The 27,927-nt window shown below is 54.1% G+C and overlaps 1 protein-coding gene across 1 annotated transcript in view; it reads left to right on the top strand.

Annotated features, from left to right (window-relative positions):
• The window catches only part of KNDC1 (kinase non-catalytic C-lobe domain containing 1), a 127,943-nt gene that overhangs the window by 92,078 nt on the left and 7,938 nt on the right, over positions 1-27,927 (top strand). Inside the window, exons 25-27 of the mRNA XM_069753825.1 lie at positions 3,979-4,061; positions 5,321-5,471; positions 15,072-15,194. Of these exons, the coding sequence (XP_069609926.1) occupies positions 3,979-4,061; positions 5,321-5,471; positions 15,072-15,194 (357 nt within the window). The remainder of the gene's footprint in view (positions 1-3,978; positions 4,062-5,320; positions 5,472-15,071; positions 15,195-27,927) is intronic.

Genomic DNA, 27,927 nt, shown 5'->3' with positions numbered 1-27,927 from the left:
AGGGGGCAGGATCACGATGAGGTTAACAAGCTGATGGGGCAGTGAGGTCGGCCAGGCGCCTCTGCTCCTATTGTTTCTACATTAATTGTGATCATGACTACTGACACCTAGGACTGTCCAGAGGCAGCTCATGCTCTATACAGGGGACTGACCGCAGCACATACACTATACAGGGGACTGACCGCAGCACATACACTATACAGGGGACTGACCGCAGCACATACACTATACAGGGGACTGACCGCATTGATTGCGCCATATGGAGCACTGACAGCTGAGAGAGCGCCATACGGGGCACTGACTGACAGCTTTGTAGTAGGCTGCGGCCTGGCTGGCAGTGTCTGTAATAGGCTGCAGCCCGGCTGGCTGTGTCTGTAATAGGCTGCGGCCCGGGTGGCAGCATCTAGGCTGCAGCCCAGCTGGCGACGTCTGTAGTAGGCTGTGGCCCAGCTAGTGGCGTCTGTAGTAGGCTGCGGCCCAGCTGGTGGCATCTGTAGTAGGCTGCGGCCTGACTGGCTGTGTATGAAGTAGACTGTTGGTGTCTGAAGTAGACTGCAGCCTGACTGGCTTTTGTAGTAGACTTGTGGGCCTTCCGGCGGCGGTTGCAGCTTCTATAGTAGACTTGCGGACCGTCCGGCGGCGGTAGCAGCGTCTGTAGTAGACTTGCGGGCTGTCTGGCAGCAGTAGCAGCGTCTGTAGTAGACTTGCGGGCCGTCCGGCGGCGGTAGCAGTGTCTGTAGTAGACTTGCGGGCCGTCCGGCGGCGGTAGCAGTGTCTGTAGTAGACTTGCGGGCCGTTCGGCGGCGGTAGCAGCGTCTGTAGTAGACTTGCTGGCCATCCGGCAGCGGTAGCAACGTCTGTAGTAGACTTGTGGGCCGTCCGGCTGTGGTAGCAGCATCTGTAGTAGACTTGCGGGCCGTCCGGCAGGGCGGACGCAGCATCTGTAGTAGACTTGCGGGCCGTCCGGTGGCGGTAGCAGCATCTAGTAGACTTGCAGGCCATCCGGCATCGGTAGCAACGTCTGTAGTAGACTTGTGGGTCGTCCGGCGGCGGTAGCAGTGTCTGTAGTAGACTTGCGGGCCGTCCGGTGGCGGTAGCAGCGTCTGTAGTAGACTTGTGGGTCGTCCGGCGGCGGTAGCAGTGTCTGTAGTAGACTTGCGGGCTGTCCGGTGGCGGTAGCAGCGTCTGTAGTAGACTTGTGGGTCGTCCGGCGGCGGTAGCAGTGTCTGTAGTAGACTTGCGGGCTGTCCGGCGGTAGCAGTAGCGTCTGTAGTAGACTTGTGGGTCGTCCGGCGGCGGTAGCAGCATCTGTAGTAGACTTGCGGGCTGTCTGGCAGCAGTAGCAGCGTCTGTAGTAGACTTGCGGGCCGTCCGGCGGCGGTAGCAGTGTCTGTAGTAGACTTGCGGGCCGTCCGGCGGCGGTAGCAGTGTCTGTAGTAGACTTGCGGGCCGTTCGGCGGCGGTAGCAGCGTCTGTAGTAGACTTGCTGGCCATCCGGCAGCGGTAGCAACGTCTGTAGTAGACTTGTGGGCCGTCCGGCTGTGGTAGCAGCATCTGTAGTAGACTTGCGGGCCGTCCGGCAGGGCGGACGCAGCATCTGTAGTAGACTTGCGGGCCGTCCGGTGGCGGTAGCAGCATCTAGTAGACTTGCAGGCCATCCGGCATCGGTAGCAACGTCTGTAGTAGACTTGTGGGTCGTCCGGCGGCGGTAGCAGTGTCTGTAGTAGACTTGCGGGCCGTCCGGTGGCGGTAGCAGCGTCTGTAGTAGACTTGTGGGTCGTCCGGCGGCGGTAGCAGTGTCTGTAGTAGACTTGCGGGCTGTCCGGTGGCGGTAGCAGCGTCTGTAGTAGACTTGTGGGTCGTCCGGCGGCGGTAGCAGTGTCTGTAGTAGACTTGCGGGCTGTCCGGCGGTAGCAGTAGCGTCTGTAGTAGACTTGTGGGTCGTCCGGCGGCGGTAGCAGCATCTGTAGTAGACTTGCGGGCCGTCCGGTGGCGGCAGTAGCATCTGTAGTAGACTTGCGGGCCGTCTGGTGGCGGCAGTAGCGTCTCTAGTAGACTTGTGGGCCATCCGGTGGCGGTAGCAGCATCTGTAGTAGACTTGCGGGCCGTCCTGTGGCGGTAGCAAAGTCTGTAGTAGACTTGTGGGTCATCCGGCAGCGGTAGCAACGTGTGTAGTAGACTTGCGGGCCATGCGGCGGACGCAGCATCTGTAGTAGACTTGCGGGCCGTCCGGTGGCGGTAGCAGCGTCTAGTAGACTTCCAGGCCATCCGGCAGCGGTAGCAACGTCTGTAGTAGACTTGTGGGTCGTCCTGCGGCGGTATCCGCGTCTGTAGTAGACTTGTGGGTCGTCCGACGGCGGTAGCAGTGTCTGTAGTAGACTTGCGGGCTGTCCGGCGGTGGCAGTAGCGTCTGTAGTAGACTTGCGGGCCGTCCGGTGGCGGTAGCAGCGTCTGTAGTAGACTTGCGGGTCGTCCGGCGATGGCAGTAGTGTCTGTAGTAGACTTGCGGGCCGTCCGGCAGCGGTAGCAACATCTGTAGTAGACTTGCGGGCTGTCCGGCAGCGGTAGCAACATCTGTAGTAGACTTGTGGGTCGTCCGGCGGCGGTAGCAGCATCTGTAGTAGACTTGTGGGCCGTCCGGTGGCGGCAGTAGCGTCTGTAGTAGACTTGCGGGCCGTCCGGCAGCGGTAGCAACATCTGTAGTAGACTTGTGGGTAGTCCGGCGGCGGTAGCAGCATCTGTAGTAGACTTGCGGGCTGTCCAGCGGCGGTAGCAGCATCTGTAGTAGACTTGCGGGCCGTCCGGCAGCGGTAGCAGCATCTGTAGTAGACTTGCGAGCCGTCCGGTGGCGGCAGTAGCGTCTGTAGTAGACTTGCGGGCCGTCCGGCGGCGGTAGCAGTGTCTGTAGTAGACTTGCGGGCCGTCCGGCAGCGGTAGCAACGTCTGTAGTAGACTTGCGGGCCGTCCGGCGGCAGTAGCGTCTGTAGTAGACTTGCGGGCTGTCCGGCGGCGGTAGCAGCATCTGTAGTAGACTTGCGGGCCGTCCGGTGGCGGCAGTAGCGTCTGTAGTAGACTTGCGGGCCGTCCGGCAGCGGTAGCAACGTCTGTAGTAGACTTGCGGGCCGTCCGGCAACGGTAGCAACGTCTGTAGTAGACTTGCGGGCCGTCCGGCAGCGGTAGCAACGTCTGTAGTAGACTTGTGAGCTGTCCGGCGGCGGTAGCAGCATCTGTAGTAGACTTGCGGGCCGTCCGGTGGCGGCAGTAGCGTCTGTAGTAGACTTGCGGGCTGTCCGGCGGCGGTAGCAGCATCTGTAGTAGACTTGCGGGCCGTCCGGTGGCGGCAGTAGCGTCTGTAGTAGACTTGCGGGCCGTCCGGCAGCGGTAGCAAAGTCTGTAGTAGACTTGCGGGCCGTCCGGCAGCGGTAGCAACGTCTGTAGTAGACTTTCGGGCTGTCCGGCGGTGGCAGTAGCGTCTGTAGTAGACTTGCGGGCCGTCCGGCGGTGGCAGTAGCGTCTGTAGTAGACTTGCGGGCCGTCCGGTGGCGGCAGTAGCGTCTGTAGTAGACTTGCGGGCCGTCCGGTGGCGGCAGTAGCGTCTGTAGTAGACTTGCGGGCCGTCCGGCGGCGGTAGCAGCATCTGTAGTAGACTTGCGGGCCGTCCGGTGGCGGCAGTAGCGTCTGTAGTAGACTTGCAGGCCGTCCTGCGGCATCTGTAATAGACTGAGACCTGACTGGCGGCGGCAGCAGCATCTGTACTAGACCGCATAATTGATTATGTAAATGACGACCTCTGTCTCTCCCATTTGCGGTTATTACGTATAATCATGAGTCGGATGACACCAGACTTCTGTCTCGGATTCTATTAATTATTCCGCTATTCTGCTATTATTACATCTGATTTTATTTTCTGCACCTTCAGATTACTCCTCATTATTACTAAATGTCTAATGATTTTTTCATTCCATTTGTGATTTTTAGGAAATGTTCCAGAAGTGCCATCCTGTCAACTTCTTGAACTCTCGGGCGCTAGGAGTTAAAGACAAATCCAGCAATGTTCCAAAGTAAGTCTGGAGATAGTGAGCCAAGGTCAGGTGCAGTCTCGGCCAAGGTCAGGTGGAGTCTCGGCTCTTTTGTGCGCCTTTGTGTTGGGGGAGAGGATAATAAATTCTGGGCCAAGTGCGATCTTCCCGGCTGCTGCAGGTGTCCTGGTATAATGACCTCGAGGTGTGAGATGAAGGGGCACAGTGCTCAGGGGAACGCTCTGACGCCCTTGTTGTAGGGAGTGTGGGGGCCGCAGATTCTGGCAGGACAAGCATGTTGATCAATGTGACTGATAGGAGCGATGAGAGGGTCCAGCTGTATGGTGGGAGCGCTCCCCCTACTTCTTCCCATCTCTGGAATGAAGCTCTATTCTATCAATCTTGTTGGCAAATAACCATTTTTTCCACTTGTAGTACAGACCTTCATCTTTCCATACGTCTGTGCACAGAGCCGCTTTAGAGGCAATGTCCACCTTTCGTAACTGATATTTATATTGCATGGGTTTATTATACTGCCTTGTGTATGCAGCTCCTGTGCAAATAAATGTGTCTCCATTGTTCTGAACCTGCCGTAGTCCTGTAGGGCATCAGTGTTCCTCATTGTGGTAGTAGTCATTACTTGAATTTGAAGGGAATCTCTCACCAGGTTTTTGCTCCCCTTTATGATGTAGGGGCAGAGACCCTGATTCCAGAAATGTCACTTGGCTGCTTGCTGCAGTTTTGATAAAACTACTGTTTTATCTGCTGCAGCTCTAGCAGTTCTCTGAATGCTGAGCCCTGTATAACACCACCCACACCACTGAGTGGCAGCTTTCTGCATACACTGTGCATAGGCAGAAAGCTGCCATTAAGTGGTGGGGGCATGGTTATACAGGGTTCAAGAGGAGTATGAAGGAATACATGGCAGCAGGTTTACTAGTCCTCTAGTGATAATCTCCTGCTAATAAAACACTGATTTCATAAAACTACAGCAAGCGGCCTTGTAAGTGACACATCTCTGGAATCAGGGTCTCTGTCTCTATATTATACGGCTCTCAGATTAGGTGGCAAACAGATTCCCTTTTAATACATTGTACTAACTGCCGAACAACTGGTTGTTGAGGGACATACTGGCCAAAGTCCAGTGTATCCGTAATATCAGACAAAAGTGAAGCTAAAAAAGCACATTGAAATAAATTTGATAATTGTATTTGGAAAAGTTCAGTAACTTTGTAATAAACTTTGTATTAGCCGTCATCTCTCGGTGATCTTCATCTTCTCTTCTTTTTCGGACTTGATAGGACGTTCTCGGTGGAGACTCTCCCGGCCGAGGTTTGCAGTCTCTTCTCCCCGAAGTGCACACAGGACAAGTATCTGCTCCAGATGTTACGATTCGCGGACAATGTCAGTATGTGGGTGGCCGCGGAGATCGTGACCTGTCACACAGCCAAGGTTAGATTGCATCTCTCCCAGTGTCGCTCTGCATCCCCCCGTGTTGTCTGAGCGTCCGCCCTCACGGATTTTATATGTAGGATTTTATAGATTGTTCCACACATCTGCTCTGTATCTAAGTCTACGTGTAATGGTAGAGATGGCTCACGCTCTCTAGCTCCTACTTGTTCACTCTCTTGCTTTCTCCCTGGAGCTCCTTCCTGTTTACTCTCTTGCTCTCTCTCCCCCTATTTCACCCACTTGGTCGTGCTCTCTATCCCTCTATTAGCCTCTCTGTCTCTCTCCCCCTCCTGTGCAGCCTCTTGCTAGTTGCTGTCTCTCCCTCTACTGCTCACCCCTCTCGCTAGCCGCTCTCTCCTCTCCTGTGGCCCCTCTTTCCTGTCGCTCTCTCCCCTCCTGCGGCCCCTCTCGCCTGTCGCGCTCTCTCCCCTCCTGCGACCCTTCTCACTTGTCGCGCTTTCCACTCCTGCGGCCCCTCTCGCTTGTCGCTCTCTCCCCTCCTTTGGCCCTTCTCGCTAGCCGCTTCGGCCCCTCTTGCTTGTCGCTCTCTCCCCTCCTGCGGCCCCTCTTGCTTGTCACTCTCTCCCCTCCTGCAGTTCTTGTCGCTTGTCACTCTCTCCCCTTACTGTGGCCCCTCTCACTTGTCACTTTTTACCCTCTTGCGGCCGCTCACCCTTGGCTCTCCCCTCCTGCGGCCCGTCTCGCTTGTTGCTCTCTCCCCTCCTGCGGCCCCTCTCGCTTGTCGCTCTCTCCCCTCCTGCGGCCCCTCTCGCCTGTCGCTCTCTCCCATCCTGCAGTACCTCTCGCTTGTCGCTCTCTCTCCCCTCCTGCGGCCCCTCTCGTTTGTGGCACTCTCCCCTCCTGCGGCCCCTCTTGCTTGTCCCTCTCTCCCCTCCTGCGGTTCTTCTCGCTTGTCACTCTTTACCCTCTTGCGGCCGCTCACCCTTGTCTCTCCCCTCCTTCGGCCCTTCACGCTTGTCGCGCTCTCTCCCCTCCTTCGGCCCTTCACGCTTGTCGCTCTCTCCCCTCCTTCGGCCCTTCACGCTTGTCGCTCTCTCCCCTCCTTCGGCCCTTCACGCTTGTCGCTCTCTCCCCTCCTGCAGCCCCTTTCGCCATTTGCTCTCTCCCCTCCTGCAGCCCCTTTCGCCATTTGCTCTCTCCCCTCCTGCAGCCCCTTTCGCCATTTGCTCTCTCCCCTCCTGCGGCCCCTCTTGCTTGTCCCTCTCTCCCCTCCTGCGGTTCTTCTCGCTTGTCGCTCTTTACCCTCTTTCGGCCGCTCACCCTTGTCCCTCCCCTCCTTCGGCCCTTCACGCTTGTCGCTCTCTCCCCTCCTTCAGCCCTTCACGCTTGTCGCTCTCTCCCCTCCTGCAGCCCCTCTCGCCATTTGCTCTCTCCCCTACTGCGGCCCTCACTTGTCGTTCCTTCCCCTCTTGCAACTGCTCCCTCTTGTCTCTCCCCTCCTGTGACCATTCTCGCTTGTCGCTCTCTCCCCTCCTGCGGCCCCTCTCTCGTCGCTCTCTCCCCTCCTGTGGTTCTTCTCGCTTGTCACTCTCTCCCCTACTGTGGCCCCTCTCACTTGTCGCACTTTACCCTCTTGCGGCCGCTCACCCTAGTCTCTCCCCTCCTGCGGCCCCTCTCGCTTGTCGCTCTCACCCCTCCTGCGGCCCCTCTCACCTGTCGCTCTCTCCCATCCTGCAGTCCCTCTCGCTTGTCGCTCTCTCCCCTCCTACGGCCCCTCTCGTTTGTGGCACTCTCCTCTCCTGCGGCCCCTCTTGCTTGTCCCTCTCTCCCCTCCTGCGGTTCTTCTCGCTTGTCGCTCTTTACCCTCTTGCGGCCGCTCACCCTTGTCTCTCCCCTCCTTCGGCCCTTCACGCTTGTCGCGCTCTCTCCCCTCCTTCGGCCCTTCACGCTTGTCGCTCTCTCCCCTCCTTCGGCCCTTCACACTTGTCGCTCTCTCCCCTCCTGCAGCCCCTCTCGCCATTTGCTCTCTCCCCTACTGCGGCCCTCACTTGTCGTTCCTTCCCCTCTTGCGGCCGCTCCCTCTTGTCTCTCCCCTCCTGCGACCATTCTCGCTTGTCGCTCTCTCCCCTCCTGCGGCCCCTCTCTCGTCGCTCTCTCCCCTCCTTCGGCCCTTCACGCTTTTCGCTATCTCCCCTCCTGTCACCCTTATCGCTTGTCGCTCTCTCCCCTCCTGCGACCATTCTCGCTTGTCGCTCTCTCCCCTCCTTCGGTCTTTCTTGCTTGTCGCTCTCTCCCCTCCTGCGACCCTTCTCGCTTGTCGCTCTCTCCCCTCCTGCGACCCTTCTCGCTTGTCGCTCTCTCCCCTCCTGCGACCCTTCTCGCTTGTCGCTCTCTCCCCTCCTGCGACCCTTCTCGCTTGTCGCTCTCTCCCCTCCTGTGATTCTTCTCGCTTGTCGCTCTCTCCCCTCCTGCGACCCTTCTCGCTTGTCGCTCTCTCCCCTCCTGCGACCCTTCTCGCTCTCTCCCCTCCTTCGGCCCTTCTCGCTTGTCGCTCTCTCCCCTCCTGCGACCCTTCTCGCTTGTCGCTCTCTCCCCTCCTGCGACCCTTCTCGCTTGTCGCTCTCTCCCCTCCTGCGACCCTTCTCGCTTGTCGCTCTCTCCCCTCCTGCGACCCTTCTCGCTTGTCGCTCTCTCCCCTCCTGCGACCCTTCTCGCTTGTCGCTCTCTCCCCTCCTGCGACCCTTCTTGCTTGTCCCTCTCTCTCCTCCTGCAGCCCCTCTCTTATCGCTCTCTCCTCTCCTGCGACCCTTCTCGATTGTCGCTCTCTCCCCTCCTGCGACCCTTCTCGCTTGTCGCTCTCTCCCTCCTGCGACCCTTCTCGCTTGTCGCTCTCCCCTCCTGCGACCCTTCTCGCTTGTCGCTCTCCCCTCCTGCGACCCTTCTCGCTTGTCGCTCTCTCCCCTCCTGCGACCCTTCTCGCTTGTCGCTCTCTCCCCTCCTGCGACCCTTCTCGCTTGTCGCTCTCTCCCCTCCTGCGACCCTTCTCGCTTGTCGCTCTCTCCCCTCCTGCGACCCTTCTCGCTTGTCGCTCTCTCCCCTCCTGCGACCCTTCTCGCTTGTCGCTCTCTCCCCTCCTGCGACCCTTCTCGCTTGTCGCTCTCTCCCCTCCTGCGACCCTTCTCGCTTGTCGCTCTCTCCCCTCCTGCGACCCTTCTCGCTTGTCGCTCTCTCCCCTCCTGCGACCCTTCTCGCTTGTCGCTCTCTCCCCTCCTGCGACCCTTCTTGCTTGTCCCTCTCTCTCCTCCTGCAGCCCCTCTCTTATTGCTCTCTCCTCTCCTGCGACCCTTCTCGATTGTCCCTCTCTCCCCTCTTGCGACCCCTCTCATCGATCTCTCCCCTCTTTCGGTCTTTCTTGCTTGTCGCTCTCTCCCCTCCTGCGACCCTTCTCGCTTGTCGCTCTCTCCCCTCCTGCGACCCTGCTCGCTTGTCGCTCTCTCTCCTCCTTCGGCCCTTCTCGCTTGTCGCTCTCTCCCCTCCTGCGACCCTTCTCGCTTTTCGCTCTCTCCCCTCCTGCGACCCTGCTCGCTCTCTCCCCTCCTTCGGCCCTTCTCGCTTGTCGCTCTCTCCCCTCCTGCGACCCTTCTCGCTTGTCGCTCTCTCCCCTCCTGCAGCCCCTCTCCCTTGTCGCTCTCTCCCCTCCTTTGGCCCTTCTCGCTTGTCGCTCTCTCCCCTCCTGCGCCTCCTCTCGCTTGTCGCTCTCTCCTCTCCTTCGGCCCTTCTCGCTTGTCGCTCTCTCCCCTCCTGCGACCCTTCTCTCTCCCCTCCTGCAACCCCTCTCTCGTCACTCTCTCCCCTCCTTCGGCCATTCTCGCTTGTCGCTCTCCCCTCCTGCGGCCCATCTCTCGTCGCTCTCCCCCCTCCTTCGGCCCTTCTCGCTTGTCGCTCTCTCCCCTCCTGCGATCCTTCTCGCTTGTTGCTCTCTCCCCTTTCGGCCCTTCTCTCTTGTCGCTCTCTCCCCTCCTGCGACCCTTCTCGCTTGTCTCTCTCCCCTCCTGCGACCCTTCTCGCTTGTCTCTCTCCCCTCCTGCGACCCTTCTCGCTTGTCACTCTCTCCCCTCCTGCGACCCCTCTCTCGTCGCTCTCTCCCCTCCTGCGACCCCTCTCTCGTCGCTCTCTCCCCTCCTTTGGCCCTTCTCGCTTGTCGCTCTCTCCCCTCCTGCGACCCCTCTCGCTTGTCGCTTTCTCCCCTCCTGCTCCTCCTATCACTTGTCGCTCTCTCCCCTCCTTCGGCCCTTCTCGCTTGTCGCTCTCCCCATCTGCGGCCCTTCTCGCTTCTCTCTGTCCTGTGATTCTTCTCGCTTGTTGCTCTCTCCCCTCCTGCGACCCTTCTCACTTGTCGCTCTCTCCCCTCCTGTGATTCTTCTCGCTTGTCGCTCTCTCCCCTCCTGCGACCCTTCTCGCTTGTCGCTCTCTCCCCTCCTGCGACCCTTCTCGCTCTCTCCCCTCCTTCGGCCCTTCTCGCTTGTCGCTCTCTCCCCTCCTGCGACCCTTCTCGCTTGTCGCTCTCTCCCCTCCTGCGACCCTTCTCGCTTGTCGCTCTCTCCCCTCCTGCGACCCTTCTCGCTTGTCGCTCTCTCCCCTCCTGCGACCCTTCTCGCTTGTCGCTCTCCCCTCCTGCGACCCTTCTCGCTTGTCGCTCTCTCCCCTCCTGCGACCCTTCTCGCTTGTCGCTCTCTCCCCTCCTGCGACCCTTCTCGCTTGTCGCTCTCTCCCCTCCTGCGACCCTTCTCGCTTGTCGCTCTCTCCCCTCCTGCGACCCTTCTCGCTTGTCGCTCTCTCCCCTCCTGCGACCCTTCTCGCTTGTCGCTCTCTCCCCTCCTGCGACCCTTCTCGCTTGTCGCTCTCTCCCCTCCTGCGACCCTTCTCGCTTGTCGCTCTCTCCCCTCCTGCGACCCTTCTCGCTTGTCGCTCTCTCCCCTCCTGCGACCCTTCTCGCTTGTCGCTCTCTCCCCTCCTGCGACCCTTCTCGCTTGTCGCTCTCTCCCCTCCTGCGACCCTTCTCGCTTGTCGCTCTCTCCCCTCCTGCGACCCTTCTCGCTTGTCGCTCTCTCCCCTCCTGCGACCCTTCTCGCTTGTCGCTCTCTCCCCTCCTGCGACCCTTCTCGCTTGTCGCTCTCTCCCCTCCTGCGACCCTTCTCGCTTGTCGCTCTCTCCCCTCCTGCGACCCTTCTCGCTTGTCGCTCTCTCCCCTCCTGCGACCCTTCTCGCTTGTCGCTCTCTCCCCTCCTGCGACCCTTCTCGCTTGTCGCTCTCTCCCCTCCTGCGACCCTTCTTGCTTGTCCCTCTCTCTCCTCCTGCAGCCCCTCTCTTATCGCTCTCTCCTCTCCTGCGACCCTTCTCGATTGTCCCTCTCTCCCCTCTTGCGACCCCTCTCGTCGATCTCTCCCCTCTTTCGGTCTTTCTTGCTTGTCGCTCTCTCCCCTCCTGCGACCCTTCTCGCTTGTCGCTCTCTCCCCTGCTGCGACCCTGCTCGCTTGTCGCTCTCTCTCCTCCTTCGGCCCTTCTCGCTTGTCGCTCTCTCCCCTCCTGCGACCCTTCTCACTTGTCGCTCTCCCCATCTGTGGCCCTTCTCGCTTGTCGCTCTCTCCCTTCCTGCGACCCTTCTCGCTTGTCGCTCTCTCCCCTCCTGCGACCCTTCTCGCTCTCTCCCCTCCTTCGGCCCTTCTCGCTTGTCGCTCTCTCCCCTCCTGCGACCCTTCTCGCTTGTCGCTCTCTCCCCTCCTGCAGCCCCTCTCCCTTGTCGCTCTCTCCCCTCCTTTGGCCCTTCTCGCTTGTCGCTCTCTCCCCTCCTGCGCCTCCTCTCGCTTGTCGCTCTCTCCTCTCCTTCGGCCCTTCTCGCTTGTCGCTCTCTCCCCTCCTGCGACCCTTCTCTCTTGCCTCTCTCCCCTCCTGCAACCCCTCTCTCGTCGCTCTCTCCCCTCCTTCGGCCATTCTCGCTTGTCGCTCTCCCCTCCTGCGGCCCATCTCTCGTCGCTCTCCCCCCTCCTTCGGCCCTTCTCGCTTGTCGCTCTCTCCCCTCCTGCGATCCTTCTCGCTTGTTGCTCTCTCCCCTTTCGGCCCTTCTCTCTTGTCGCTCTCTCCCCTCCTGCGACCCTTCTCGCTTGTCTCTCTCCCCTCCTGCGACCCTTCTCGCTTGTCTCTCTCCCCTCCTGCGACCCTTCTCGCTTGTCACTCTATCCCCTCCTGCGACCCCTCTCTCGTCGCTCTCTCCCCTCCTTTGGCCCTTCTCGCTTGTCGCTCTCTCCCCTCCTGCGACCCCTCTCGCTTGTCGCTCTCTCCCCTCCTGCTCCTCCTATCACTTGTCGCTCTCTCCCCTCCTTCGGCCCTTCTCGCTTGTCGCTCTCCCCATCTGCGGCCCTTCTCGCTTGTCGCTCTCTGTCCTGTGATTCTTCTCGCTTGTTGCTCTCTCCCCTCCTGCGACCCTTCTCGCTTGTTGCTCTCTCCCCTCCTGTGATTCTTCTCGCTTGTCGCTCTCTCCCCTCCTGCGACCCTTCTCGCTTGTCGCTCTCTCCCCTCCTGCGACCCTTCTCGCTTGTCGCTCTCTCCCCTCCTGCGACCCTTCTCGCTTGTCGCTCTCTCCCCTCCTGCGACCCTTCTCGCTTGTCGCTCTCTCCCCTCCTGCGACCCTTCTCGCTTGTCGCTCTCTCCCCTCCTGCGACCCTTCTCGCTTGTCGCTCTCTCCCCTCCTGCGACCCTTCTCGCTTGTCGCTCTCTCCCCTCCTGCGACCCTTCTTGCTTGTCCCTCTCTCTCCTCCTGCAGCCCCTCTCTTATCGCTCTCTCCTCTCCTGCGACCCTTCTCGATTGTCCCTCTCTCCCCTCTTGCGACCCCTATCGTCGATCTCTCCCCTCTTTCGGTCTTTCTTGCTTGTCGCTCTCTCCCCTCCTGCGACCCTTCTCGCTTGTCGCTCTCTCCCCTCCTGCGACCCTGCTCGCTTGTCGCTCTCTCTCCTCCTTCGGCCCTTCTCGCTTGTCGCTCTCTCCCCTCCTGCGACCCTTCTCACTTGTCGCTCTCCCCATCTGTGGCCCTTCTCGCTTGTCGCTCTCTCCCTTCCTGCGACCCTTCTCGCTTGTCGCTCTCTCCCCTCCTGCGACCCTTCTCGCTCTCTCCCCTCCTTCGGCCCTTCTCGCTTCTCGCTCTCTCCCCTCCTGCGACCCTTCTCGCTTGTCGCTCTCTCCCCTCCTGCAGCCCCTCTCCCTTGTCGCTCTCTCCCCTCCTTTGGCCCTTCTCGCTTGTCGCTCTCTCCCCTCCTGCGCCTCCTCTCGCTTGTCGCTCTCTCCTCTCCTTCGGCCCTTCTCGCTTGTCGCTCTCTCCCCTCCTGCGACCCTTCTCTCTTGCCTCTCTCCCCTCCTGCAACCCCTCTCTCGTCGCTCTCTCCCCTCCTTCGGCCATTCTCGCTTGTCGCTCTCCCCTCCTGCGGCCCATCTCTCGTCGCTCTCCCCCCTCCTTCGGCCCTTCTCGCTTGTCGCTCTCTCCCCTCCTGCGATCCTTCTCGCTTGTTGCTCTCTCCCCTTTCGGCCCTTCTCTCTTGTCGCTCTCTCCCCTCCTGCGACCCTTCTCGCTTGTCTCTCTCCCCTCCTGCGACCCTTCTCGCTTGTCTCTCTCCCCTCCTGCGACCCTTCTCGCTTGTCACTCTCTCCCCTCCTGCGACCCCTCTCTCGTTGCTCTCTCCCCTCCTTTGGCCCTTCTCGCTTGTCGCTCTCTCCCCTCCTGCGACCCCTCTCGCTTGTCGCTCTCTCCCCTCCTGCTCCTCCTATCACTTGTCGCTCTCTCCCCTCCTTCGGCCCTTCTCGCTTGTCGCTCTCCCCATCTGCGGCCCTTCTCGCTTGTCGCTCTCTGTCCTGTGATTCTTCTCGCTTGTTGCTCTCTCCCCTCCTGCGACCCTTCTCGCTTGTCGCTCTCTCCCCTCCTGTGATTCTTCTCGCTTGTCGCTCTCTCCCCTCCTGCGACCCTTCTCGCTTGTCGCTCTCTCCCCTCCTGCGACCCTTCTCGCTTGTCGCTCTCTCCCCTCCTGCGACCCTTCTCGCTTGTCGCTCTCTCCCTCCTGCGACCCTTCTCGCTTGTCGCTCTCCCCTCCTGCGACCCTTCTCGCTTGTCGCTCTCTCCCCTCCTGCGACCCTTCTCGCTTGTCGCTCTCTCCCCTCCTGCGACCCTTCTCGCTTGTCGCTCTCTCCCCTCCTGCGACCCTTCTCGCTTGTCGCTCTCTCCCCTCCTGCGACCCTTCTCGCTTGTCGCTCTCTCCCCTCCTGCGACCCTTCTCGCTTGTCGCTCTCTCCCCTCCTGCGACCCTTCTCGCTTGTCGCTCTCTCCCCTCCTGCGACCCTTCTCGCTTGTCGCTCTCTCCCCTCCTGCGACCCTTCTCGCTTGTCGCTCTCTCCCCTCCTGCGACCCTTCTCGCTTGTCGCTCTCTCCCCTCCTGCGACCCTTCTCGCTTGTCGCTCTCTCCCCTCCTGCGACCCTTCTTGCTTGTCCCTCTCTCTCCTCCTGCAGCCCCTCTCTTATCGCTCTCTCCTCTCCTGCGACCCTTCTCGATTGTCCCTCTCTCCCCTCTTGCGACCCCTCTCGTCGATCTCTCCCCTCTTTCGGTCTTTCTTGCTTGTCGCTCTCTCCCCTCCTGCGACCCTTCTCGCTTGTCGCTCTCTCCCCTCCTGCGACCCTGCTCGCTTGTCGCTCTCTCTCCTCCTTCGGCCCTTCTCGCTTGTCGCTCTCTCCCCTCCTGCGACCCTTCTCACTTGTCGCTCTCCCCATCTGTGGCCCTTCTCGCTTGTCGCTCTCTCCCTTCCTGCGACCCTTCTCGCTTGTCGCTCTCTCCCCTCCTGCGACCCTTCTCGCTCTCTCCCCTCCTTCGGCCCTTCTCGCTTGTCGCTCTCTCCCCTCCTGCGACCCTTCTCGCTTGTCGCTCTCTCCCCTCCTGCAGCCCCTCTCCCTTGTCGCTCTCTCCCCTCCTGCGACCCCTCTCGCTTGTCGCTCTCTCCCCTCCTGCTCCTCCTATCACTTGTCGCTCTCTCCCCTCCTGCGACCCCTCTCGCTTGTCGCTCTCTCCCCTCCTGCTCCTCCTATCGCTTGTCGCTGTCTCTTCCCTCCTGTGGCCCTTCTCACTTGTCAATCTCTCCCCTCCTGCTCCTCTTCTCGCTTGTTGCTGTCTTTCCCATTCTGTGCCCCATGTCCCACATGGTTCTCTCCCTTCCTGCTCCTCTTCTCTCTCGTCGCTGTCTTTTCCCCTCCTGTGGCCACTCTCGCCTGTCGCTTCCTCCCCTCCTGCTGCCCCTCATACTTATTGCGCTTTCTTCTTCTTCCTCTGTGCCACCAGGTTTTTTATTCCCCACCTGAGAGCAGCATGATGTGAGAGCAGAAACCCTGATTCCAGCGGTGTCACTTACCGAGCTTCTTCATTGGCTTAGCATGTAGCACATATATATGAGCCTGTACTGATCTGTGTATGGAAAAAACTGCACAAATAAACTATTATGTCTAGGAAAACCATTCAGTCTTAAGCGAAACTTCTCATTCCAGGTGGCGGTAATATTTCTGTGATAGACCTGTTCGCATCATCTATTTATTTAGTCTTTCCACTCTTTAGTTACAGACGAGCATCCTGACAAAATTTCTTCTCGTCTCTAAATTATGCTACGAGCAACGAGACTTTGCAACCGCCGTCCAAATACTCGGGGGACTCGAAAACCTGATAGTGCGGCAGCTGCCGGTGAGAGACGTCTTAATTATTGTTGTTCCTAGTAAAGACTTTTTTTATATGTGTGTATGTATAAATTATTATTTATTATTATTATTATTATTATTATTTATATAGCACCATGCTCTACATGAGAAGGGGTTACATACAAATTACAGATATCCCTTACAGTAAGCAAACTAACAATGACAGACTGGTACAGAGGGGAGAGGACCCTGCCCTTGCGGGCTTACATTCTACAGGATTATGGGGAAGGAGACAGTAGGTCGGGGGTTGCGGTAGCTCCGATGGTGTTGAGGAGGCCATGTGGTCATTACAGGCTGTAGGCTTTCCTGAAGAGTTCGGTTTTCAGGTTTCTTTTGAAGGATCCAAATGTGGATAACAGGACCTGTTGGGGCACTGAATTCCAGAGGATGGGGGATATTCGGGAGAAGTCTTGGAGGCGGTTGGGTGAGGAGCGAATAAGCGTGGAGGAGAGAAGGAGATCTTGGGAGGACCAGAAATTACGTGAGGGAAGATATTAAGAGATTCGTTTGGAAATATACGGAGGAGAAAGGTTATGGATGGCTTTGTAGGTCAGTGTTAATAGTTTAAACTGGATACGCTGGGAAATTGGGAGCCAGTGAAGGGATTTGCCAAGAGGAGAAGCAGGAGTGTAGCGAGGAGAGAGATTAATTAGTCGGGCAGCAGAGTTAAGGATGGACTGGAGGGGTGCGAGAGTGTTAGAGGTAGGCCACAAAGGAGGATGTTGCAATAGTCGAGGCGGGAGATCAATAGGGCATGCACAAGCATTTTAGTAGATTGACGTTTGAGGAAAGGACGGATTCTGGAAATATTTTTGAGCTGGAGGCGACAGGAGGTGGCGAGAGCTTGGATGTGCGGTTTGAAGGACCAGGCAGAGTCCAGGGTTACTCCGAGGCAGCGGATTTCCGGGACAGGGGAAAGTGTGTTTTGATTTATTTTAATAGATAAATCAGGTAGGGAAGATATACAAGATAAAGATAATTAGTTCAGATTTGTCCACATTGAGCTTGAGGAAGCGAGAGAAGAAGGAGGATATGGCTGATAGGCACTCTGAGATTCTGGAGAGCAGAGAGGTGACGTCTGGGCCAGAGAGGTAGATCTGATTGTCATCAGCATAATGGTGTTACTGGAAGCCATAGGACTTTATGAGTTGTCCCAGGCCAAGTGTATATAGAGTGAGAAGAGAAGAGGTCCTAGGACAGAGCCTTGAGGGACACCAACAGAGAGGCCGGGATGAAGAGGTGGTATGGGAGTAGGAAATGCTAAATGTGCGGTTGGTGAGGTATGAGGAGAACCAGGATAGGTCGAGGTCTTTGACGCCAAAGGAAGAGCGGAAAATAAGTATTTGATACACTGACTATTTTGCAGGTTTTCCCACCTACAAAGAATGGAGAGGTCTGTAATTTTTATCGTAGGTACGCTTGAACTGTGAGAGACAGAATTTAAAAATAAAAACAGAAAATCGCATTGTAGGATTTTTTTGCATGAAATAAGTATTTGATAAAATAACAAAACAGAACTTACTATTTAGTACAGAAATCTTTGTTTGCAATTGCAGAGGTCAGACGTTTCCTGTAGATCTTGACCAGGTTTGCACAAACTGCAACAGGGATTTCTCTAGTCCCCTTCCACGACGGCATACGGAGGTTGCCTCTTTGCCCTAATGGGGAACAGGAAATACGGAGAGGTTAAAAGGCCCTCCCACCTCCCACTTGCTAGTCAAAGCCTCCCTGGCATGGTGGATAAACCTGAAAAATCTTCAAAAAGGGGTCAGTTGGACTCAGGTCCCGTTGACTACAATTACAACAGATGCCAGCAAGAGAGGCTGGGGAGCCATGATTAACGTTACCCCCTCCCAAGGACTCTGGGACCTGGCAACGAGCAGGAAGTCATCCAACTACAGCCCTTCTAGCAGGGGGTCAGCTTATCAGGGGACATCACGTTCGAATATATTCGGACAATATGACTGCAGTTGCTCACATCAGACACCACGGCAGTAAGAAAAACAACAACTTAAAGGGAACCTGTCACCCCGTTTTTTCAGTAGGAGATAAAAATACCGTTAAATAGGGCCTGAGCTGTGCTTTACAATAGGGTATTTTTTGTCCCCTGATTCCCTACCTATGCTGCCGAAATACCTTACAAAAGTGGCCTTTTTCGCCTGTCAATCAGGCTGGTCAGGTCGGATGGGCGTGGTCACAGCGCTGTTTCTCCCCCACATCTTGCTTATGTTCCCGTTGGTGGCGTAGTGCTTCTCGCATGCGCAAGTGCCGAATGCACTGCGCAGCTGTAGAAAAAGAGCGCGCTCGCCGCTATTTAGCGGTTTCTTGGTGGGCGCGGCCATCTTCCTGAGGCCGCGCGTGCGCAGATGGAGTCTCCTGCTTCCCGGGGCTTCAGGAAAATGGCCGCGGGATGCCGCGCGTGCGCAGATGGACATCGCGGTGGCCATTTTCCTGAAGCCGAGATTCGAACTCGGCTTCCGGAAAATGGCTGCCGCGATGTCCATCTGCGCACGCGCGGCCTCAGGAAGATGGCCGCGCCTACCAAGAAACCGCTAAATAGCGGCGAGCGCGCTCTTTTTCTACAGCTGCGCAGTGCATTCGGCACTTGCGCATGCGAGAAGCACTACGCCACCAACGTGAACATAAGCAAGATGTGGGGGAGAAACAGCGCTGTGACCACGCCCATCCGACCTGACCAGCCTGATTGACAGGCGAAAAAGGCCACTTTTGTAAGGTATTTCGGCAGCATAGGTGGGGAATCAGGGGACAAAAAATACCCTATTGTAAAGCACAGCTCAGGCCCTATTTAACGATATTTTTATCTCCTACTGAAAAAACGGGGTGACAGGTTCCCTTTAAGGAACATATCTACCCCAATATGCTCCTGGGCAGAGAGATACCTACTGTCTTTGAGGGCAGTTCACTTGAAAGGCTCTTTCAACACCCAGGCAGACTATTGCCAGAATATACAGCCGGGAGAATGGAGCCTGAGCAACCGGAGCTTCAAGATGCTCGTAGACAGGTGGGGTCTACCAGAACTCGACCTTTTCGCATCTCGCCAAAGCACGCAGGTCAAAGCCTTCTTCTCCCTAAACCCCAGGGACGGCTCCAGAGGGGTAGATGCTCTAGCCCAGAGGTGGAATTTTCGCCTTGCCTATGCGTTCCCACTGATCCCAATTTTAGCAAAGGTCTTACGGAAAATCCGAGAAGAACAAACACCAACTATATTGGTAGCCCTGTTGTGGCCAAAAAGGAGCTGGTACAACCTGATTATTGCCCTACAGGTAGATGGCCCGGTCCAGTTACCAGTAGGAAACGACCTTCTCTCGCAGGGACCCATTCATCACAGGGATCCTCACAAATGGAATCTGGCGGCATGGTTACTGAAGCCCAGGTGCTGAGAGCTAAAGAGCTATCAGACTCAGTGGTTGCTACACTTCAAAAATCAAGAAAACCAGTAACCAATGCTATATACAATAAAGTTTGGGAAAAAAAATTCATCTTTCTGTCTCCCTGAACGAACAGATCCCCTCAATCCGAATTTGTCGCAAATTCTAGATTTTCTACAAAAAGGCTTAGAAATAGGCCTCAAGCCTAGCACTTTAAAAGTCCAGGTCTCCGCCCTCAGTTCTATTTTTCACCAGGATCTGGCAGGTCATCGCTGAATTAAGAGGTTCATGACGTCAGCCTCCAGAATGAACCCTAAAACACAATCGCTGGTGCCCCTATGGGACCTTAATTTAGTATTGCAGGGGCTTACAGGTCCACCCTTTGAACCTTTATCCTCATGTTCTCCACAAAATCACATTTACAAGACAATTTTTCTGGTGGCTATAACCTCGGCAAGAAGAGTAGGAGAACTCCAGGCCCTGTCAATGAGAGAGCCCTACTTGTCTATTAGGGATGACTCCATAGAACTACGTCTCGACCCCTCCTTTCTTCCAAAAGTAGTCTCAGAATTCCACCGCTCCCAGGAAATTGTCCTACCTTCCTTCTGCCAAAATCCAGCAAATCCAAAAGAAGAAAGTTTTCATACTCTTGACGTCAGACATGTTGTACTGTACTACTTAGAGCAAACCAGCTCTTATAGAGTTGATCAAAATCTATTTGTCCACCCCTCCGGACAAAATAAAGGGAAAAAAGTAGTGAAAAGCACTATTGCTAACTGGATCAAGAAAGCTATAGCAGAAGCATATGTTGCTCAAAACAAAACATCCCCAGTGAGGATTAAGGCCTACTCGACCAGATCCACTTCAGTCTCCCGGGCAGAAAGAGCAGGCGCCTCTGGGGAACAGATCTGCAGGGCAGCTACGTGGGCTTCTTTGCATACTTTTTCCAAACATTATAGATTGAACATATTGCCCAACAAAGATTTAGTCTCCGGCCGGAAAGTTCTCCAGGCCGTTGTCCCTCCCTAGCGCCAAATTAGTTGGTATTCTACCGTATGCCGTCGTGGAAGGTGGCTAGAGAAAATCGAATTAGACTTACCGGTAATTCGGTTTCTAGGAACCTTCCACGACAGCACTAATTCCCTCCTTATACTCCTGGATAAAAATCTGGGATTCAAGGTAAACCGGTGCTATGGTGTTCAGTTATAAGTCACTGGCAAGTGGGAGGTGAGAGGGCCTTTGAACCTCTCCATAATTCCTGTTCCCCATCAGGGCAAAGAGGCAACCTCCGTGTGCCGTCGTGGAAGGTTCCTAGAAACCGAATTACCGGTAAGTCTAATTCTATTTTTGGCCCCCTCCTCCATACAGATCTTCTCCAGATCTTTCAAGTTTCGGGGCTGTCGCAGGGCAACATTGAGTTTCAGCTCTCTCCAAAGATTTTCTAATAAGTTCAGGTCTGGAGACTCACTAGGCCGCTCCAGGATTTGGAAATGCTTCTTATGGAGCTACTTCTTATTTGCCCTGGCTGAGACGTTCAGGTCATTGTCGTGCTGGAAGACCCCAGCCATGACCTATCTTCAATGCTCTTACTGAGGGAAGGAGGTTGTTGGGCAAAATCTCACGACACATGTCCCCATTCATCCTCCCTTCAATACCGTGCATTCATCCTGTCCCCTTTGCAGAAAAGCACCCCCAATGTATCACTTTTCCCGCTCCATACTTCATGGGTGGGACAGTGTTCTTGGGGTTGTACTCATCCTTCTTTCTCCAAGCACGGTGAGTCGAGTTTATACCAAAAAGTTCAATTTTAGTCTCATTTGACCACATGACCTTCTCCCATGCCTCCTCTGGATCATCCAGATGATCATAGCCGAACTTTAATCGAGTCTGGACATTTGCTGGTGTGAGCAGGAGGACCTTCCGTGCCCTGCAGGATTTTAATCCATGATGGCGTAGTGTGTTATTAACGGTAATGTTTGAGACTGTGGTTCTAGCTTTCTTCAGGTCACTGATCAGTTCTTCCCATGCAGTTCTGGGCTGATTCCTGACCTTTCTCAGAATCATCCTTACCCCATGAGGTGAGATCTTGCATGGAACCCTAGACCGAAGAAGATTGACACTCATTTGTGTTTCTTCCATTTTCTAATAATTGCACCAACAGTTGTTGCCTTCTCACCAAGCTGCTTGCCTATTGTCCTGTAGCCCATCCTAGCCTTGTGCAGGTCTACAATTTTGTCCCTGGTGTCCTTACACAGCTCTTTGGTCTTGGCCATGGTGCAGAGGTTGGAGTGTGATTGGTTGAGTGGACAGGTGACTTTTAGACAGGCAACGACTTCAAACAGGTGCAATAAATACAGGTAATGAGTGCAGAGTAGGAGGCTTCTTATAGAAAAACTAACAGGTCTGCGAATTCTTGATGGCTGGTAGGTGATCTAATACTTAGTTTATGCAATAAAAAGCAAGGTCATTATTTAAGAATCATATAGTGTGATTTTCTGTTTTCTCCTTCGCCTCATTGGGGGACACAGACCGTGGGTGTATGCTGCTGCCAATAGGAGGCTGACACTAAGTGATACAAAAAAAGTTAGCTCCTCCCCTGCAGTATACATCCTCCTGCTGGCTCTCAGCTCCTCCCCTGCAGTATACACCCTCCTGCTGGCTCTCGGCTCCTCCCCTGCAGTATACACCCTCCTGCTGGCTCTCGGCTCCTCCCCTGCAGTATACACCCTCCTGCTGGCTCTCGGCTCCTCCCCTGCAGTATACACCCTCCTGCTGGCTCTCGGCTCCTCCCCTGCAGTATACACCCTCCTGCTGGCTCTCAGCTCCTCCCCTGCAGTATACACCCTCCTGCTGGCTCTCGGCTCCTCCCCTGCAGTATACACCCTCCTGCTGGCTCTCGGCTCCTCCCCTGCAGTATACACCCTCCTGCTGGCTCTCAGCTCCTCCCCTGCAGTATACACCCTCCTGCCGGCTCTCGGCTCCTCCCCTGCAGTATACACCCTCCTGCTGGCTCTCGGCTCCTCCCCTGCAGTATACACCCTCCTGCTGGCTCTCGGCTCCTCCCCTGCAGTATACACCCTCCTGCTGGCTCTCAGCTCCTCCCCTGCAGTATACACCCTCCTGCTGGCTCTCGGCTCCTCCCCTGCAGTATACACCTCCTGCTGGCTCTCAGCGCCTCCCCTGCAGTATACACCCTCCTGCCGGCTCTCAGCTCCTCCCCTGCAGTATACACCCTCCTGCTGGCTCTCGGCTCCTCCCCTGCAGTATACACCCTCCTGCTGGCTCTCGGCTCCTCCCCTGCAGTATACATCCTCCTGCTGGCTCTCGGCTCCTCCCCTGCAGTATACACCCTCCTGCTGGCTCTCGGCTCCTCCTCTGCAGTATACACCCTCCTGCTGGCTCTCGGCTCCTCCCCTGCAGTATACACCCTCCTGCTGGCTCTCGGCTCCTCCCCTGCAGTATACACCCTCCTGCTGGCTCTCAGCTCCTCCCCTGCAGTATACACCCTCCTGCTGGCTCTCGGCTCCTCCCCTGCAGTATACACCCTCCTGCTGGCTCTCAGCTCCTCCCCTGCAGTATACATCCTCCTGCTGGCTCTCGGCTCCTCCCCTGCAGTATACACCCTCCTGCTGGCTCTCGGCTCCTCCTCTGCAGTATACACCCTCCTGCTGGCTCTCGGCTCCTCCCCTGCAGTATACACCCTCCTGCTGGCTCTCAGCTAACCAGTTCTTGCTTAGTGTCTGTAGGAGGCACATGGGTGTGTTTCAGACCCCAACGTTTTTATTTTATTGTTTACTTTTCTTTAAATTTTTATTTTTTAATTAACGGAGTGAAGTGGGCGACGGTTCCTTTCAAGGTTCCGATCTCCCCCGAACCATCAACAGGCGAGCATAGCGAGTATACCTCCCCGTACCCTCTCCTGTGACGTGGGAAGCCATGCCTGAGCTCACTTCAGGGGCGTCGGTTCCTTCATGGTCCCGATCTCCCCACACCAGCAGCAGGCGACCACATGGAGTGTCGCCTCCATGTATCCTCTCCTGGAGCCAGGCCTAATTCCGGACAACTGGCCCTGTCCACCCGGACTGAACTCCATGGATGTACAGAGGCCCCTCTCTATGGCGTCCGAGCAGCCCCCACTGTCCCACCACTGTGAAAGCGGATGGCACAAGGAGGCGGATGGGTCCTCTCCACCTCCCTAACAAACGGATGATGGATTGAGGCTTATCCCTGCACCGTCCACGCTGCACAGAACCGCGCTGAAACCCACATCCGCGGCGGCTCCATGCCGGGACGCGCACCAACGGTGAGTGGATCCATCTTCAGTAGGATATCCACATGCTGACAAGCAGCCTCAGCCACTTCCCTGTGGCCCACCTCTCTGAGGTAACGCTCTGGATGGCTGCAAAAATTTAGTCCCCGGCTTCGGCCGATTTGTAGGCCGCATCCTGGAAGTCTTGCCTGGAACGACCCACTGGTGACTTCCGCTGGCTACAAAAATTTAGGCCCCGGCTTAGGCCTATTCAACATCGTGTCTGTGGCTCCGCCCCCCAAATTGGCGCTTCTCGCTCTCTGCGAGATTTTATCAACTCTGCAGCTCCCGGTGGCCATCTTGGTCCACCCGGCCAGCTCACACTGGGGTGACAGTATTTTTGCATTAAAGGGGCACATCGACTCTACATCAGTACCCGGGTAAGGAAGTACCTGGTCTTAAAGGCAAATGACCAGTATTTCCTGGTCTTAAAGGCGCATGACCAGTATTCCCTGGTCTTAACCCCTTAATCCCATATGACGTACTATCCCGTCCAGGTGACCTGGGACTTAATTCCCAGGGACGGGATAGTACGTCATATGCGATCGGCCGCGCTCACGGGGGGAGCGCGGCCGGGTGTCAGCTGCCTATCGCAGCTGACATCCGGCACTATGCTCCCTGCGGGCTTCCCTGAGACGATCGGTGCACGGTGATGTGCTCACCGTGTACCGAGCGTCTTCTCCCTGCAGTCCCCGGATCCAAAATGGCCGCCGGGCTGCATCCGGGTCCTGCAGGGAGCACTTCCGGGTCAGGATCAGGCTGCAGCTCTAATCCTGCCCGGCTGTATGTCAGATCACCGATCTAACAGAGTGCTGTGCACACTGTCAGATCGGTGATCTGTATTGTCCCCCCCTGGGACAAAGTGAAAAAGTAAAAAAAAAAAATTTCCACACTTGTAAAAAAAAAAAAAAATTCCTAAATAAAGCCGAAAAAAAAAATATTATTCCCATAAATACATTTCTTTACATAAAAAAAAAACAAAAGAACAATAAAAGTACACATATTTAGTATCGCCGCGTCCGTAACGACCCGACCTATAAAACTGGCCCACTAGTTAACCCCTTCAGTGAACACCGTAAGAAAAAAAAAAAAAGAGCCAAAAAACAACGCTTTATTATCATAACGCTGAACAAAAAGTGGAATAACACGCGATCAAAAAGACGGATATAAATAACCATGGTACCTCTGAAAACGTCATCTTGTCCCGCAAAAAACGAGCCGCCATACAGCATCATAACCAAAAAAATAAAAAAGTTATAGTCCGCAGAATAAAGCGATGCCAAAATAATTATTTTTTCTATAAAATAGCTTTTATCGTATAAAAGCGCCAAAACATAAAAAAAATGATATAAATGAGGTATCGCTGTAATCGTACTGACCCGAAGAATAAAACTGCTTCATCAATTTTACCAAACGCGGAACGATATAAACGCCTCCCCCAAAAGAAATTCATGAATAGCTGGTTTTTGGTCATTCTGCCTCACAAAAAATCGGAATAAAAAGCGATCAAAAACTGTCACATGTCCGAAAATGTAACCGATAAAAACGTCAACTCGTCCCGCAAAAAACAAGACCTCACATGACTCTGTGGACCAAAATATGGAAAAATTATAGGTCTCAAAATGTGGAGACGCAAAAACTTTTTTGCTATAAAAAGCGTCTTTTAGTGTGTGACGGCTGCCAATCATAAAAATCCGATATAAAAAACGGTATAAAAGTAAATCAAACCCCCCTTCATCACCCCCTTAGTTAGGCTAGGTTCACATTGCGTTAATGGGTTAACGCTAACGGACAGCGTTGCATGGCGAAAATGTCACAATTAACGCCGTGCAACGGGTCCGTTAGCACAACCATTGACAGCAATGTGATTTTCTGGTGTAGTGCATCGCTAGAGCGTGCCATTTTCGGCTCGCGCTAGCAAGGTGCCATTCTTTTGTGGCGCGCCTCAGACGCTGCTTGCAGCGTCCGCGGCGCGCCCGAGGTCCGATCCCCGATCTTCCAGACCGGGGACGTTAACGCGACCACTAAACACGACACCTAAAAAGACATTGCGTTAGCGCAATCCGCTAGTGCTAAACGGATTTCCCTAACGCAATGTGAACCTAGCCTTAGGGAAAAATAATAAAATTAAAAAAAATGTATTTATTTCCATTTTCCCATTAGGGCTAGGGTTAGGGCTAGGGTTAGGGTTTGGATTACATTTACGGTTGGGATTAGGGTTGGGATTAGGGTTAGGGGTGTGTCAGGGTTAGGTGTGTGGTTAGGGTTACAGTTGGGATTAGGGTTAGGGGTGTGTTTGGATTAGGGTTTCAGTTATAATTGGGGTGTTTCCACTGTTTAGACACATCAGGGGCTCTCCAAACGCGACATGGCGTCCGATCTCAATTCCAGCCAATTCTGCATTGAAAAAGTAAAACAGTGCTCCTTCACTTCCGAGCTCTCCCGTGCGCCCAAACAGGGGTTTACCCCAACATATGGGGTATCATCGTACTCGAGACAAATTGGACAACAACTTTTTGGGTCCAAGTTCTCTTGGTATCCTTGGGAAAATAAAAATTTGGGGGGCTAAAAATCATTTTTGTGGGGAAAAAAAAGGATTTTTTATTTTCACGGCTCTGCGTTGTAAACTGTAGTGAAACACTTGGGGGTTCAAAGTTTTCACAACACATCTAGATAAGTTCCGTGGGAGGTCTAGTTTCCAATATGAGGTCACTTGTGGGTGGTTTCTACTGTTTGGGTACATCAGGGGCTCTGCAAATGCAACGTGACGCCTGCAGACCAATCCATCTAAGTCTGCATTCCAAATGGCGCTCCTTCCCTTCCGAGCTCTGCCATGCGCCCAAACAGTGGTTCCCCCCCACATATGGGGTATCAGCGTACTCAGGACAAATTGATCAACAACTTTTGGGGTCCAATTTATTATGTTACCCTTGTGAAAATACAAAACTGGGGGCTAAAAAATAATTTTGCGAAAAAAAAAAAAATTTATTTTCACGGCTCTGCGTTATAAACTGTAGTGAAACACTTGGGGGTTCAAAGCTCTCAAAACACATCTAGATAAGTTCCTTAGGGGGTCTAGTTTCCAAAATGGTGTCACTTGCGGGGGGTTTTAATGTTTAGGCACATCAGGGGCTCTCCAAACCAACATGGCGTCCCATCTTAATTCCAGTCAATTTTGCATTGAAAAGTCAAATGGCGCTCCTTCCCTTCCGAGCTCTGCTATGCACCCAAAAAGTGGTTTACCCCCACATATGGGGTATCATCGTACTCAGGACAAATTGCACAACAACTTTTGTGGTCTAATTTCTTCTCTTACCCTTGGGAAAATAAAAAATTGGGGGCGAAAAGATTATTTTTGTGAAAAAATAAGATTTTTTATTTTTACGGCTCTGCATTATAAACTTCTGTGAAGCACTTGTTGGGTCAAAGTGCTCACCACACATCTAGATAAGTTCCTTAAGGGGTCTACTTTTCAAAATGGTGTCACTTGTGAGGGGTTCCAATGTTTAGGCACATCAGGGGCTCTCCAAACGCAACATGGCGTCCCATCTCAATTCCAGTCAATTTTGCATTGAAAAGTCAAATGGCGCTCCTTTCCTTCCGAGCTCTGCCATGCGCCCAAACAGTGGTTTACCCCCACATATGGGGTATCGTCGCACTCAGGACAAATTGCACAACAACTTTTGTGGTCTAATTTCTTCTCTTACCCTTGGGAAAATAAAAAATTGGTGGCGAAAAGATTATTTTTGTGAAAAAATATGATTTTTTATTTTTACGGCTCTGCATTATAAACTTCTGTGAAGCACTTGTTGGGTCAAAGTGCTCACCACACCTCTAGATAAGTTCCTTAAGGGGTCTACTTTCCAAAATGGTGTCACTTGTGGGGATTTCAATGTTTAGGCACATCAGGGGCTCTCCAAACGCAACATGGCATCCCATCTCAATTCCAGTCAATTTTGCATTGAAAAGTAAAATGGCGCTCCTTCCCTTCCGAGCTCTGCCATACGCCCAAACAATGGTTTACACCCATATATGGGGTATCAGCGTACTCAGGACAAATTGGCCAACAATTTTTGAGGTCCAATTTCTTCTCTTACTCTTGGGAAAATAAAAAATTGGGGGCGAAAAGATCATTTTTGTGAAAAAATATGATTTTTTATTTTTACGGCTCTGCATTATAAACTTCTGTGAAGCACTTGTTGGGTCAAAGTGCTCACCACACATCTAGATAAGTTCCTTAAGGGGTCTACTTTTCAAAATGGTGTCACTTGTGAGGGGTTCCAATGTTTAGGCACATCAGGGGCTCTCCAAACGCAACATGGTGTCCCATCTCAATTCCTGTCAATTTTGCATTTAAAAGTCAAATGGCGCTCCTTTCCTTCCGAGCTCTGCCATGCGCCCAAACAGTGGTTTACCCCCACATATGGGGTATCAGCGTACTCAGTACAGATTGTACAACAATGTTTGGCATCCATTTTATCCTGTTACCCTTGGTAAAATAAAACAAATTGGAGCTGAAATAAATTTTGTGTGAAAAAAAGTTAAATATTCATTTTTATTTAAACATTCCTAAAATTCCTGTGAAACCCCTGAAGGGTTAATAAACTTCTTGAATGTGGTTTTGAGCACCTTGAGGGGTGCAGTTTTTAGAATGGTGTCACACTTGGGTATTTTCTATCATATAGACCCCTCAAAATGACATCAAATGAGATGTGGTCCCTAAAAAAAAATGGTGTTGTAAAAATGAGAAATTGCTGGTCAACTTTTAACCCTTATAACTCCCTAACAAAAAAAAATTTTGGTTCCAAAATTGTGCTGATGTAAAGTAGACATGTGGGAAATGTTACTTATTAAGTATTTTGCGTGACATATCTCTGTGATTTAAGGGCATAAAAATTTAAAGTTGGAAAATTGCGAAATTTTCTAAATTTTCGCCAAATTTCCGTTTTTTTCACAAATAAACGCAAGTTATATCGAATAAATGTTACTGCTAAAATGAAGTACAATATGTCACGAGAAAA

This window comes from Ranitomeya imitator, chromosome 2 (assembly GCF_032444005.1).
Source record: "Ranitomeya imitator isolate aRanImi1 chromosome 2, aRanImi1.pri, whole genome shotgun sequence".
NCBI lineage: Eukaryota > Metazoa > Chordata > Amphibia > Anura > Dendrobatidae > Ranitomeya > Ranitomeya imitator.
The sequence above is the reverse complement of the archived record's forward strand: the minus strand, read 5'-3'. Positions and strand labels throughout refer to the sequence as shown.